This window comes from Lynx rufus, unplaced genomic scaffold (genome assembly GCF_022079265.1).
Source record: "Lynx rufus isolate CCGP_SWC_20201006 ecotype Redwood Valley unplaced genomic scaffold, mLynRuf1.p SCAF_10, whole genome shotgun sequence".
Lineage (NCBI taxonomy): Eukaryota > Metazoa > Chordata > Mammalia > Carnivora > Felidae > Lynx > Lynx rufus.
The window spans coordinates 82676735-82692161 of record NW_025814824.1 but is presented as its reverse complement, the minus strand read 5'-3'; the positions used below and the strand labels follow the sequence as shown (position 1 = coordinate 82692161).

The 15427-nt window shown below is 51.5% G+C and overlaps 1 protein-coding gene across 4 annotated transcripts in view; it reads left to right on the top strand.

The window, feature by feature from the left end:
• Positions 1–15427, top strand: part of DENND1A (DENN domain containing 1A) — a 509451-nt gene that overhangs the window by 456740 nt on the left and 37284 nt on the right. For 3 of the 4 annotated variants that reach the window (XM_047069226.1, XM_047069240.1, XM_047069220.1), the window contains exon 19: positions 984–1115. In XM_047069226.1, the coding sequence (XP_046925182.1) occupies positions 984–1115 (132 nt within the window). Of the gene's footprint in view, positions 1–983; positions 1116–10291; positions 10424–15427 lie in introns of all 4 variants that reach the window. The other variant, XM_047069232.1, reaches the window with a different exon arrangement.

The window sequence follows — 15427 nt, the reverse complement described above, 5'->3', positions numbered from 1 at the left end:
GTTCCGTAAGTGTTCTCCAAGTCATAAAATCCTAACTCAGACCCGGGTCTCGGTCTCGTCATTCTTTGCCAGACAGATAAAGGCTAAGAAAGATAGAGCATAAACACCTCATTCTCACAGACAGTAACATCATCAGGAAGCAAGTGTGGAGAAAGTGTCCACACTCACAAATAACAAAGTATGCAAATTAAAACAACAATGAGGTCTAATTTTGCACCTCTTAAATTAGCAATACATTTTTTTAAATGATAAGGCTAACAAGTACCATGAAGCTGATAACTCATCCATTGTCAGTAGTTGGTGTAAATTGCAAGGCAATTTGGTAGAATGAATAAAAAGGCTTAGAATGTTTATATCTTTTGACTTAGTAATTTTATTCCTAGGGATTTCTATAAAAGAAATAATCCAAAAGAAAGAAAAACTGCAATGTTTATCACTATGGTGTTTAGAAAGACACACACACACACACACACACGGGATAGCCTAAATGCCCAATAACAGTAGAGTGGGTTATTAAGTTATTATATAGCCACTCAATGAAATATTATGCATCTATTAAAATTATCATTAAAATGACTAGTACTGTGGAAATGCTTATAATATAGTAGGAGAAAATAGAATGTAAAATTATGCATGAGCTGTGATTGCAAGTAATTTTTAAATGTCTGCATGTGGACAAAGTGAATATGTAAAAATGGAAATAGCTGTGCAAGGTAATAGAACAAAAAGACTTTCCCCCCACTGTTACGAATTGTTACCTGGTTTTTGTAATTTAACGTGTATGATTTGGGTTTCTCTAATCCTTAAAAGTCAAAGAGCCAAGTTAGCCTTCTGCTTCCTCCATCGCCCGGAGGAGAACGGGCTCTGAACATCCCAGAGGGTGTGTTCCGGGGCAGGCCCCTTGGCCATGGGCCTGGAGGGAGCATCTGCACACAGCAGGTGCCGCGACCCCAACACCAACCTCCACTGGCTTCTCTCTGCAGGACATCACCGAGAATGGCTGTGCCCCCACCATGGAAGAGCAGCCGCCAAAGACTGTGCCGTCCCCACTGGTGGAGGCCAAGGACCCTAAGCTCCGAGAAGACCGGAGGCCAATCACTGTCCACTTCGGACAGGTACGTACCCTGCCCTTTGGTTTTTTAGCAGAAGCTATATATAGCACCTGCAGCAGACAGGCTTTCCACTGCCGCTCTCGTTGGCAAAACAACTCCGTGGAGTTTTGCACACCTTTGAACGTTTATTTGGTTACAAGCGTGTTTTGAAGGTGAACTCTCAAAAATTTTGAGACAGCGTGGCTCTGCTCGTAAACTAGCTCAACTCTTGAATGAAGTCATTAAATGCAGCTACCGCCTCCCCCACTCCAAGGCACTCCGTTTAAGGTGCCTCCGTTAGCTAAGCATCTCATTAGAACACTTTAGCATCCCAGGCCCTTCTTTGCACCTTCAAATAAAAGGCAACAAGCGAAGTCTTAAAAAAAAATCTATTAGGAGTTCTTTATTAATGTACTTCCTGAAAATCAATATCGGGAGTGGTGCTTCTCAGAGTAAACACCCACACTACTGTTCTAGAGATCTGATTCTTTCTCCAACTATTTTTGATGACCTGAGCATTTGAAAAATTGTCTTATTTGTTTGATTTTTCCCCCTTAAGTAAAACATTGTATTCTGTAGAAAAACGGAATTTTTAAATCTATTTCCAAGCGGTGGCTGTATTTTAGTTGAAATAGATTGTGCACTCTCCCTTATTTCTCTTCAATTGACTCTCCTGATGAGCAAAAGTCATAATTATTTGGTTTGTGAAAAATGGCTGTCAGCGAGATGTGACTGTAACAAGAATTCGCAAGGTTATGTATTTTTAAATCGCTTGACTCTTTAGCCATTTATCAGATGGAGCATAATTAAAATAGCCTCTTTTATTTTATCTTAAATATGATTGCTTTTCCGTCACATAAAGGATCTAGATACATTTTTAAATGCCCTGTTTTTAACAGACATTTATTTATCAAGTGCCTACTGTGTACCGGCATTGAGCTATTTAGGAATGAAGAGAATTAATGAAATGGTTGCTTTGGGTTATTATTGTAAGGGGTGAGTTTGTTGACACATAAGAATCTTCCTGTGTAATCAGTATTTTCAGATAATACGTTCATATGTCGTAAAGTTGTGGGGGGTCACCCCTTTTCCTGATTTTACACTTAAAAGGGACGTGATAAAAATGGAAATGTAGTACAAGAAAGAGGCATTCTTGGGGGCAGTGCTCCCTTGGTTGAATGCTTATCTTCAGATTGTGTTTGTTGCTTTTGCACCCTCAAGAGCGGCCTCCTCCGGGGCTCAGGCCCTGCTGGAGACATCTGCACCCCATTTCCCTGGCGGTGTTTGCTGAAAGCACAGCCCCCATTGTAGCCAGCGTGGCATTCTAGAGCCAGCTTCCTGCTTTCCTTTGTCCTCATTCCTGCACACACTAACCTTCCCATGAAAAGAGCCCCTCGCTGGAGTTTGAAGCCCATTACAGAGAAAGAGGGGGCGGGGGAGAGGGATTTCATGGTGTTAAACATTCCATTTTCGAAACACAAAAAAGGAGGCCCTATTTGAAATGGAGAAAAACCTTCTTTCCATTTCAGCAAGAAGTGGAGACGCTTTAATGTCATTCCCAGCTAAATGCAGAATAAGAGTGTATGTGTGCGGGTGGGGGATAAACAATTAAAAAAGCCACCCCAAACTCTGTTGAAATAAGAACTGTCTGTGCCTTCACAGGTCTGTAAACTGGAGAGGATGAAAGTGGCTTTTTCTCCCCGTTTGTCACTTCCCTCACGTGGCTGCCAGCATTATGCAAGTGTACAGGAAGGCAGGATTTTTTTTTTCTTAATGCATGCATGCGGATTAAGGTCAAGCCCCAAGTATCAGCCATGCAGCGGGCTCTCCCTTACAGCTGCAGCCACAGAGCCTACCCGCAGCCGCGAGATGCCTTAATTGAGACGTGCTGTCAAAGTGACAAACACATTTGCATACAGTCTACACTCTATTTATTTTCTCTGGAAAGGTCTACAGTCTGCTGTTGGTTGAACATTCTTAATCAGTTTGCCGTAAGTGAACTGCCAGCCAGCTCACTGCTGCCGGCCGCTTCTTCATTAGGTGACAGATTAGCTGCGGGGGGGATGGGCCGGGGAAACCGCAGACCCCTTTCTTTTAACTCTTTCCGGCTTTGCCCCTCACCCCCCCCCCAGGCTGGGGTGTCCTTCGGTGCTTTTCCAGGCACCCCGGTTTGGTGGGCCGCTGACCGGAACCCGCGGTGTTTCTAGAGCGCCTACTACTGGCAAGCAGGAATTTTAGGGACTTTCTATTCTCAAAGAACAGGCTTTCGAGTTCCACTTCAAAAATTTTGGCCACACCCTCCTACCATCTGTGCTATTCTTGTACTTGCTGTGTTTCTTTAAATAGGCTCAGACCTGACGTCGGTACCAGCTTTAGCCTCGTCCTAAGTAATGACGTTGACAGAATCACAGGTCTGACGTCTCAGTCCAGTTTTTTTCTCTAAGGCATATCAAAAAAATCTTGTTAAGTGTCCGTCCATATGTCACCTGAAATACTCATGCGACCCCGACAGTACACATTCTGTTTTTGGAAAATGTGTCATCTGTGCCCTCGCCCTTTGAGGAAGGGATCGTTAGGCACATTTTAAGGATCCGGCACTAAAGCCCGGGGACCCAGGGGGACCTGGCTGGGGCCACAGTGCCAGCACCTAGGACAGTCCACCTGCGAAGCCCACTCCGGCTCCCTCACCAGGCAGGGATTTCAGCTGTTTGATGTGTCTGTTAAAGCGAATGTGTCCCAGCGAAAGAATTTGAACTAGCCAGACAGTACAGGCGAACCTCAGAAAGAGTTGGCCTTGGCTGTGCGTTTCTGTGGATCTCATTCTTTAAGGACGCTTAGCTTTCCATCTGGGCCAGAGACTGTAGAGACGGTTATCACATTCGAGGAGTACGTGTGGCCAGCCAGGGGAGGTCGGTGGGGACACTGCGGGGGGAGGGGGGTGGTTGTGCCCGGGAGCTGGCAGAGGGAGGCCTTCGAGGAGCCGGGCGGGGCCAGAGCCGACTCTGCGGGGGGAGAGGAGGTGCTCTCTGCCTCTGTGCCTCCCTGCAGCTTCCTCCTCTGAGGCTCTGACCAGCCCTCCATTTATTTATGCATCTATCTGTTCATCCGTGTCTTGAGACCTACCATGTACAAAAAACAATAATAAGTCCTTGTGGGGCGTAATGAGGGAGACAGACTAGCAAATGGACAGTCCAGCCCTGAGTGAGGAGCACCGATGTGGGGTGAGCTTGGGGCACTCTCAGAGGCAACCCCTTCCCCCCGAGGACCGCTCCCCACAGTCCCAAGTTGGGCCCTATAATTAAAAAATGTTTTGTCAACAAACTGACCTCACAAAGGATTCAACTGTTTCCTAAAGCAGACACACGTATGGCCGTATGGCCGCGCCTGAGGAGCCGTGTCGATGGTTCCAGACAAGAGCGAAGTAAATGGATCCTCAGTTAGCCCCTGCATCCTGATCATGCGTGCTTTCTCTTAAAGAGTTCAAAAACCTCAAAGAACTTGACAATGCCCGTTCCTACCTTGGAAAGTATTTAGGTTTAGAGAGGCTTTAAATACCTCTTTCTTCCCCTCCCAAGTTCGGAATAGTTGAGAAATAAGGCCCAGGAGATAGTCAAATGAGATAAGAATGCCAGCTTTTTTACTGATAAGGCTGAAAGGAGAATACTGTTTTAGACCTGAGGCCAGATGGGCTTGCTAAAACTTCACTTCAGAATTAAAAAGACCGAGCTACCCCGCACAGGAGAAGGGGGACAGTTGCGGGCAGCGCCTGCGACTGGCTGCTCCGCAGGAGGGAGGCGCCAGGGTGCAGGGAGCGAAGCGCATGGGCAATTCTCCCACACCCCCCCGCCCCCGGGGAAGCACTCCTCCCCCCTGGCAGGGGTGCAGAGAGAAGCTAAGGGGTCCCCCCCCCACTTTTCTCTCCTGGGAGGGGGAATAGACATTCCCTCCTCTCCGTGGCGGTGGAGGGGTGAAGAAGCCGCGTCCTCCGCTCACCCTTCAGCCAGAACACCTTGCCTTGACCCCTTCTTTGGAGAAGTCCTCAAAGGTAGCACCACCCTGGAAACCACTTTGTTCCCTGTGTCTAATAAGGTGGACAGGCCACTAGGTGCTCTCACCTCTGTGCTGGTAAGGAAGAAAAGCACAACACCCGTTGTACAAATGAGGAAAGAGGCTCAGGAGACGCATGCTTGAGTAGCTGATTCACACCGAGCAGCCAACAGCACCTCTGTTTCTCAGCCCCCACCCTGGCTGGCGGGACCCGACTGGCCGCACGAGCCTAGTGACTGGGTTCTAGTCCTGCTTACGTGCTGGCCACGCTATGCGTCTCAGAAGTAGGACAGCACCCCCCGCCCCACCAGCAAAAACATCATGGTAAACCCCCTCCAGGGCCCCATTCGTGTGTTTCCTCCAGATGATTGGTCCTGCAAACTACACGATCGCCTGCCTTCCAACCTGGAGATCCCCAAAAGCGCATCGAAAGGTGCTCTGCTCTCCCACTTGAGCAGAGGCTTCTAAATCTCTTTAACATAAAGTTTGAAAAGCTGGCTAAACCGAAGCCCAAACTAGGCACTAGCGTGTCTTCCAGAGATCTGGGACAGAGTGGTTTGGATACACCCCCGGGAGCAAATCTTGGAATATGGTTGCCTGCTCGTCTGTGCATATGGAGAGCTCTTGCTTGACAAGCATGAGCTGGGCCATTTAGTGCCAGTCTCGCACTAGGCTGGAAAAGCTGCCCAGCCCGTGACTGCCTTCTCAGCACCGTTGGCTCTGAGTGCCCTGAGAAACCCCTTCTGCCCCATTGAGCTTGGAAGTCACCCGCGATTCCTTTCAAGTTAGCCACTGCCTCCCAACCACCTCCCACAGACGTTCCCGTAATCCCCGGGCACCTCAAACCACAAGCCTGCAGTCTGAACACACACATTCCCCGCCAAACTCACTCCTCGACCTCCGTCTCCACCTCAGTGAATGGCCGCTCTCTCTCCAGAAGCCTGGGTCCACTCACCCCCTCCTCAGAGCCTCTCCCTTCCACCTCCCGGACACTGCTCAGTCCCTCTCCTCTCCATGGCCTCCATCACAGCTTTGGTTCAAGCTGTGTCATCACTCAGATGGACTGGCCCACCGTCTCCTGACTGGCGTCTGGCCTCCAGACTTACCCCCGACTACATACCCCACACGGCCTCTCAGGGTCCACTTGAAGCGTGTACAAGTGGCCTTGTCACCTCCCTGCTCCTCCCCAGCCCCAAACATTCCCCCTTCTTCCTTGGCTTAGCACACAAGGCCCCTCATGGTCTACCTGTCTGCCCTCACAGCAGGGCCCTTTTGTAAATCCTCTCCTGGGAAGAGTTAGCCGCTCCTGTCTCTGTGCTACCCTAGAACTTGGCACACGCCGTGCGTCTCGCACAGCCTTGTAATTATTTCTTTGATGCGCGTCCTCCCCTGTGAGAATGTGAGCCTCTGGAAAGTCTACCACAAGACCTGGCGCTGAACTGGCGTGCCGTAAACATCTTAAGGTTTTATTATTGATGTGGATTTTTAAATTGATTAATAATTGATTGATTATTGTTTAAGTACTTGCGGTGTGTCCAGCCAGTCATTTGGTTTTATTGCAGTTGCTCTGCTTATAATTCTGTTCACGTGAAGAAGAAAAATGAATATTCCATTAGTGGCCAAAAACTACTTCCAAATCACTTTCCATAAATAAGGGGTTTATTTCCAAGTGGAAACAGCTTTGTATTATAGGAATTTAGATCCTCTTATTTTGTGTTTTTATGAGCTCCCAAGTCTAGTCCCGTGTGCCTGGGGAAAGGAAGGGAGGGGAAAGAGGCAGAGGAATGGGGGTACCCCCTGTTCCCAGGGTGGGTTGAGCCAAGGAGGAGGGGAGCCAGGGAGAGCAGTCAAGGGAAGGAAAAGTCTGGCATCCCTTGAATTACATAAAGCAAAGATTTTGTCTATAAAAGAGACTAAACTGCATGACCAAATGCAAAGGAAGAACTTAACTTGGATTATGGTGGGGTTTGTTTTTTTTTTTTTAAGCTTTAAAGACATTCTTGGGGAAGTTGGCAGATTTGAAGATGGACTAGGATGTTAGTTGATATGATGGAATTATTGTTAATATCATGGTTGGTGAGGGGCTATCTTTATTCCTAGGAGATGCATACTGAAACATTTAGGGGCAAAGAACCATGATGTCTAAAACTTGCTTTCAAGTCGCGTGGTCAAAATATTATGCGTGCACACACACGCGTATATACCATCCATTCACAGAGGCAGAAGAAGCAAACACAGCCCGCGTCCCCCCCACCCCTCAAAATGTAACTACTGAAAAGGCAGATGCTGATCGGTTGCTGGGGGACAGGGTAGTAGAGAGAACAAAGCACAGGTTTTAGCATCAGGCGGCTCTGGAATTAAATTTCAGCTCTGTTACTAACTAGCTGTTCCTAACTAACCTCAGTGAAATGAGTTTCCCCATCTTGGGCGTGGGGATGGTAGTACCCCTGTCCCAGGTTGTTGTAAGGATTTAGTGCGATATTATCTGTCCAGCTAAGTGCTGCACATAGGCCCTCGGTAAATACGTGTATTTCTCCAGTGGGGAAGCAAGAGCCAGCTGGTGGTCACCCACTGACACGGCCCCCCAGCCAGCCTGGCTGCCCAGGCCCTGACCATCATCGTGGCTCTCAGAACCCATACCCCTCAATGGCAGCCTTCCTGCCTGTGTGCGCTGGTGACTGACCTGTGTCCCCACAGCTCTTGGTGGGAAAGCCGACACCTCGACTGAGCAGGGCTTGCCTCATGGAAGAGAGGGCGAGGGGCTGGCGGCATGGCCAGGAGATGGCGCCGGAAGGAGCAGATGTGACTAGGACAGCAAGCACAAGAGGCCGTGGGGCAGGTTGGGGCACCAGACGGGAGGGAGCCGATGAGCATCGTGGTCTGTAGTCCAAAGTCATTTTCGTGCTCTGATTCGTCAGCCGTGTTTTCACAGTCCACAGAGTCCCCGTTGTTTCCAAATCCTGGTTCCCCTTTTTCCATCGCCCCTCTTCCTGCTCTCTCAGCCATGTCTGTGCGTGAGAAGGCGGATGCTACTGTGGTGGTCCCCCACTCCAGCCCCTCTGGCTCCGCTCCAGCTTTTGTGCCAGCTGCAGCCTGACCACAGCCTACTCTGCCTTCCGTCCCGGTGGGGTGGCTGTCCAGAGTTGCTGGGACTCATTCACTGCCATTCCAAAAGCAGCGAGGCCCCTAATTGCTGGTGGGTCTGTCAGGTCTGCCCGGAGAGGGTGGCTGGCAGGCCTGTCTTTCCACGCGGACTCACTTTTTCAGGAGCCCAGGCTAGCCCAGAGACAGCTTTCCAATGGAAGGTTAACAAGGCCAGGGTTTGCTCCTCTGGGCACACATGTTCGATTTGGGAGGGGAACCTTGCCAATCAAAGAGAGAACTCAGATTCTGGAAATTCATAACAAGTGGGAAACTCAGGAGAATTCTGATTAAGCCTTCTCAGATGCTATTCGTCTCGTCACCGGGAGCTTGAGAAGGCCAGAGAGTTCAGCACTGCGGGGTGAATTTCCTGATGCGCCCTGGAAGGGCCGGGAAGTGTCAGCAGCCAGGAGAAAATCCGGGTTCGGACAGCAATGTAGCTGGCCAAGCTATAGCACCTGGTCTCCACTCAGCACACGTGAGGATGGTCAGCTCCCTCCCTGACCACCCACCTTCCAGAACTTTTGAGCAGTTTACCAACAGTTTGAGCACCTCTTGTATGCGAGGCATTGGATGGTCTCAGGGCAGTTGTGGGAGGGGCGTGAGGACGAATTGCTCATGTCGCGCCGGGCACTGAGCGGAGACCCGGAGAACTGTGTTCCAACCCCAGGTACGGTGCTCGGCAGTACCCACAGGTTAGCCCACAATCCTTTCAGCCACCTGGGGGAGTTCCAGGTATTCTCTCCCCTTGCAGAGGGGAAGACGGGCCAGACAGAGCGAGGATGGAGACTTAGCCAGGGTGTACAGCTTAGAAGCAACAGTCAGGATTCCAAGCCATGTCGTTTGTGACTAGAGCTTGGGTTTGTACCCCAGCTCTGTGCTGAGAACATGGCATCTTTGTTCTGGTCGCCCCGGTATCTGCTTTTACCTCATCCCTGTTTCATGAGCTTCTCTCACTGCCCTTGGCCTCCCCCAAACCTGCCCCACCCCAGTTCTACCAGGACGCCAGCCCACTGTACCCATACATCCCTCTATTTCTGGGGTCACATGTTGCTCTCCTCAACTGGTCTGTGAGGCATAGGGACATCAGAAAACATCAGCAAGCAATGAGATAGGCAGCCCCTTTGGCCCTCCAGAATATGGGACCCTCCCCAAGATTTCCCTCCCCGATCACAGACTCACCTGGTGGTCGGAGAACTTACCCAGTCTTCAGGGCTCTGCCGGAATGACCCCCCTCTCAAGCTCCCCTGCCCACCGCTGAGCCTGTTGGGCTGGAAGTACCTGCCATCCTCCACGTCAGGCCGGTGCTTCTCCCCCTGTGAGGCTCTGCTAAGTGCCCTCCAACCTGGACAGGGTCCCATCCTTTCCTCTTGTCCCCAGCACACAATTTGTACTCGTTCATTCCACTGCTCTTCCTGGGTATCTTCTCCAGGCCAGATCCCATGCTGGGTGCCGGGGGGAGCCCCTCGGTGAACCAGCTCCTACTTTGTCCACTGCCAGGAAGGAATGTCCTTCCTCCTCTGTTCCTCCTGACAAAAGCCCATCAACGTTTCAGGGCCCCCCTCAAGCCCCTCTTTCCCAAGGAGCCCTCCCTGACTCCTCCAAGCAGAGCTCTTCCCTCCCTGCTCTGGATCGGCCCCATCCCCATGCCTGACACACTGTCCCTTCAGCTCTGTGACCTTGGCAGCCTCACGGGGCCCGGCACAGAGGACTTGTCCAGGCAGAGTTTGGGGAATGACCGAGTGCTGAGTGAGTACGTGAAAGGTGGAGAATTGCAGGAAAAGGTGGGAGTAGCTCCGTGCACGCCTCGAGCAGCCGCTCAGTTCGGCAGAGCAGGAGAAACTGAAAACAGGGGTGGCTGGTATTCTGAAGGGCCTGTGTTCCCTTTGAAACCCCCGTGCGTGAGCGACAGGCCTCCTGCGTCCCCCGAGTCTGTGCACGCTCCGCAGCGTGACAGCGGGGCCTCTTTGCCAGAGGACTGACCAGAGCCTAAAAACAGCATTTCTTTTAAGGTCTGTGCTGGAGCAGCTCCGAATCCAGCTCCCTGCCAGCGAGATATTGAGCCCAGCAGGACAAGAGCAGGAAATCTGATTCAGCGAGACCAGAGGAGGCATTTTCTCAGATTAGAATTCTCTGTGCCAAAGGTGGGGAGTTTATCATGGTAGGGAAGGGGAAATAAAACATAAAATATTGAAAATAAGTTATTTCCCACAAGCAAGATCCTCTGGGAGAATGGGCTCGAATGGTGTCAGGGGCCATGCCGGGAGTCCCCACCCCATGGCTATAAGCGTGCTATGCCAGGAGCCGCCTGTCGTGTTGTCCCCCGTCCATCCCTAAGCACATCTGTGAACTAGGTAAATTATTAACCTGGCCATGCCGAGAAGGAAGGGATGACAGACTGAGCAGTGGCACCATAAGGACGGGTCAGGTGGACTGGGTTGGTTTTCATTATAACGTGGACCTACTCTGTGGGATTCGGGCCTCTCACCGGCAAATCACCTCACTTAATCTTCTCAACAACCGTGTAAGATTGATACAGTTATTATTATTTTTAGAAAGCCAGTCCCAGAGAGGTTAAGTGACTTGCCCAAGGTCACACAGTAAGTGGCAGAGCAAGAATTCCACACCAGGTCTGTCTGACGCCGGAGACCAGGCTCTCCCCTCGCTCTGAGCCTCTCGTCAAACTCTCGTCGTCATTTCTGCCTGGTTTCCTGAGGCATCTGGTGGTAGCTGCCAGCGGCGTGGGGCCTGTTTAGACTCCAGCAGTGTGGACAGGATGGCCGTGGAGGTCAAGGGCACTTTGTTCTGCCTCTGCTCATGGCTGCTGCCTGAATTTGGGACCTGGCTTTCTCCCCAGAATAAACCTACAGAGTCCCGGATTCCTTACCACCACAGAGTGAGGAGCGTACAAGGGACAGTGATGTTGCCCTTCTGAATGCCTGGGTACTGGGTGCTTGCCTTTTCTCACATTATCTTACCCAGACTGATGCAGTGGGGTCTAGACCGCCCTCCTCTTCAGTAGGGTCAAGGGCCTCACCCTAATCCCCCGGCTGGTACGACGGTTTCAGACTCAGAGCCCCAGCTGCTTTTCCCTTTACCTCCAGGCCCCCTGACCTTGGGGCACCTTGGCAGCAAAGGCTGCGTGCCAGCCTCCTGCACGCTGGATCTGGGATCGCCCTGACCGTGTCCCTCATTTGAGCTATTGCTTTGCCACGTTGGTTTTATCGTCAGTCTGCTTGTTTCCGCGTCTTCTGCAGTGTTGCGGTGCGTTTGTTTGTTGATACTGCAGAGAATTTTAAAATGTAATCAAAGTACGAAAACAGAACGTATAAAAGGGACTGCTCCCAAGGGATCGTTGATTCTATCCCACTTGAAATGCAAAGTGTGGTAGGGGATTATCATTGCCTGGGAGCCGTTGAAACTGAGTTTCTGAGGTGTTGCTCCCCATCAGCCATCCGGTTCCATGGTTACGGGTACATCCCGGCCCTCCCTGGGATGCCCCGGTCCCAAACTCCTTCTAGGTGGATCCCTGTTTGCACTCTCTTTCCGGAGAAGAGACAGTAAAATCTTTGCAGAGGGCCAGTAGGTGGGGTCTTGGCAAGATGGCGCCTTGAGGCCGGCTGGAATAAAGCAGTCAGGAAGCCCAGGAGACTGTCACTTCCCAGGCCTGCTAACCAAGGGGTTGTTCTTTCTACAGATGGGGGAAGCAGGGTGGGAGGGAAGCTTCTGCCCCAGGGCTATGTCCCAGACACCTTCAGTTGCCCAAGCCATGATGACCAGCTAAGAATTCTTCTTCCCCTGCCGCCCTTCTGTCTTTGGGGGTAAGAATCCTGAAGACTTGGAGTGTTTTTTTTGCCAGGCAGAACTCTGAGTTTTTCTTTTATGTCCTCATTAATGCCTTCCTTCACTTATCCAACATATAACGAGGCGTATCGGCTGCAAGCCCTGTCCAAGGCCCCAGGGTCACAGAGGAATAAGATATGGTCCTGCCTTCATGGCATTCTTTCCAAACCATATGGAGAGAGAAATGCTAATGGACGTAGTGCACTGGCTGGAGAGGGGCCCTAAGATGTTTGGCCGAACCAGGGCAGGCTTCTCAGAAGAGGTGACATTCCTGCTGCATCTTGAAAGATAAGTTGTATATTAGGTGGAGGCGGAGGAGGAGGGCATTCCAGGGAAGCAGAGTGACCTATGTAAGGATAGGAGAAGCTGACTCTTCAGAGGAGAGGGAGGCTAACACGGGGAAGCAAGAAGCCAGGAAGCAATTGGCAGGGCTGGGAGCCAAACCGCGTAGGTGGGCAGTGCCCAGGTCTCCGGGGAGCTTGAAATGCGTCTTGTGGGTGTCAGGGAGCCAGTGAAGATTGTATTTGAGGGAGTGGCATCCGGGAACTTTCTAGGCCACATGGGAAGGGGTGGGAGGTGGGTGAAGCAGGGAGGCTGCTGACGAGGCCGCTAACTCACAGTCAAGAGCTAGTGGGAGTCTGACCTAGGACCCCGCTTATGGGGGTGAAGAGGAGGGAAAGGTTTGAGAGAGATCCGGGAGACACAACCTGGTGGTGGGCTGGCTGCCCTCCGCGGGAGCTATTGAAGTTCACCTTAGAATGACCCAAGGCTAGACACAGGCTGAGCTTCTCTTCCGCCCGCCAACATGCTCTCATGAGATTTGAGGCACAGCCCATGAGAGCGGGAGTATCTGTCGGGGTGTGCAGACCCAATGGACATCCCCCTCCGTAGCCCAGTGTGAAAGGTTCTGCCGAGGGACAGAACGGCCAGCTTGGGGGAAATAGGGTACAGTGACCTCCACCCTCTCTGTCCGCTTTTGCCCCAAGGCTGTCTACCAGCCGCCTTTCTTTTTCCGCTCTCTCTGGGTCCTGTTACCCATACCTTATTCCACCCTCTCCCCCTTCCCGGGGTGTGGAGTGTTACGGCTCCTGCTCTCTGGGTTGCCAGCTTTCCGGTGTCCCAGGTCATCTCTGCCAAGGATGATGGACGGTATTATGCTAAACTTTACGGGCAGCCCCTTAAAATGCAAGCCTCTGCCCGTGATGGATGGAGAACATCCGGTTGTTTAGCCGACCACTTAAGGTTTGTTGCAAACCTGCAAGAACCACGCACAGGCGTCTTGTTAGGCTCGTCGCGACAAGGACCCCATAAATAAATAGCAGAGCGTGCCTTGGTGCGTCAGGGCTGGAGTATGGAAATAGAGGCACCGTATAAATAATACATATTTACAAAATAAATACATCAGTATGTTAGTATATGCAGCCATAACCAAATCACCCAGCGTAACAACCCGAAAAGCTCCGAGGGTCGGCCACGTGATTGACTTCCATCCATCAGTGTGTATCAGTGGAAGGGAGGGGGTCCTCCTGCCCGCTGACCTCGAGGCCTTTGTATTGAGGCAAGTGGTGAGGATGCAGGTGGGCATCCTGACACGCAGCTTTCCTGCCAGGGTCTGAAACCTGCCGCGGCCGTGTGTTCCTACAGATGTCTTAAGGTCTGCCACCAAACAGAAGGCTGATTAGCACCAAGTTGCAGGATGTAATGGGTTGTGCCTACAGGAAGATGGCTGGCTGGGGTGGGGGGTGGAGGTGGAGAGGGGAGCGGATTTTGAAATTCTGCAGATTCGCTTCAGCTTACGAAGAGAACCCGTGGGTCGACGTTCCGGGTGACGCGTGGCCGAGGCCTGTAACCTTCAGCCTTTCGCCCTGAAGGTAGGGCTGGGCTTTTCAGAAGGTCGGCTCCCCATCTCTGCTGCCCCTTTCCGAGCCGTGAACCCCACTGGGCATCTGGCTCCAGCATCTGGAGCTCCGAAGAAGCGGCTGACAGAATGGCCACTGGAGCGAGCGCCCCTCCCCTCGCTCGTAATGGCACAATGCTGGATTTCAGTATTTTAAATGAAAAGTATATGCAGTTAGCTGTGCGCTGACAATGTCCTTGAGGATTTGACAGTGAGATTTTCCAGTAGTTGGTCTTCGTTAGGATCCTGGCGGTGTTTAATAAGGCAGTCGAACTGCTGGCACCTTGGGTTCCTGTTTGTTCTCCGAGGGCTCTGGGGCTGCTGCGGTAAGCACATCGACCAGAGCTGATCATTACAAGGGCGTACGCCACCATGAATAAAAATGTCACACGTTTTCCCATCTCACAGCGGTACAAAATGTCAGTCCTGTCAAACACACATTGCAGGGAGCTGTGTGCAGTCCGTACAAATTGGAGAGCCGCATATTCCCCCGGCCTTCTGATATTCTCCATTTGAAGCTGAAGAAAAACAGTTGTTAACCTATTAGCTAGGATTTTAAACTCTGCTGAGGCGGTGGAGGGGTAGACTTTGACACAGATAGAAATGTATTCCAGGGTCCAGGAATTTTAAAACCAGGTCCTCCATCCATTTGTTCCGAGGGAGGGAAAAAAAAAAAAAAAAAAAAAAAAAAAAAAACCCTCTGTCTCCTGAACCTGACTGTCTTTCTTTAACAGACACACTGGGGAAACTTGGGGATGTTTCACATCTGGGCATCGTATTGCTTCTCACTTTCGCATTCCTCTCAAAAAGTCTCCAGCTTTTCGGCATGGCCCTGGGGCTCAACCTGTTGGACCGGGATACCTCTCGGTTGGGAGTTTTTCCTGATCAAAAGCATGCCGGAGATGCCGCCGGCCTTCTGGGCATAGCGGCTGGGGTCCGGGGACAATGACTAGTTGGTCTGGGTGAGTCAAATGCTGGGCGATGGCCTCCCTGATCATTTGGTCCCGGTTCCACAGTCTTGGGCAAGCAAGTACTTTGCACTTAACCACGCGCCGGCCTTATGCCCAGAGCCGGTGGTCCAGGTGTGAACAGGACGCGGTGCCACCTGTGAGGGGCCCAGTGTCATCAGCAGAGGGACAGAAGAAAGAAGCCCGGCCCCGTAGAGCCAGGAAGAGACAGGTGGCTTCCAGGGAAGGGGCAGGGGCCTGAGGGATGAGAAGGATCTATCGGGGAGGCAAGAGCAAGACGGGCACACAAGATGAGCATTTGACCGCGAAGACGGGTGGCACAGGAGGGACAGGGCGGGGTCTGTTTGGGGCTAGACAGAAGGGGCTGCTTGTTGTGGGGTGAGTCATGGGGCTGGTGGGGGCAGGGCTGGCCTCGGACAGCCTGCTAAGGACAATCTGTG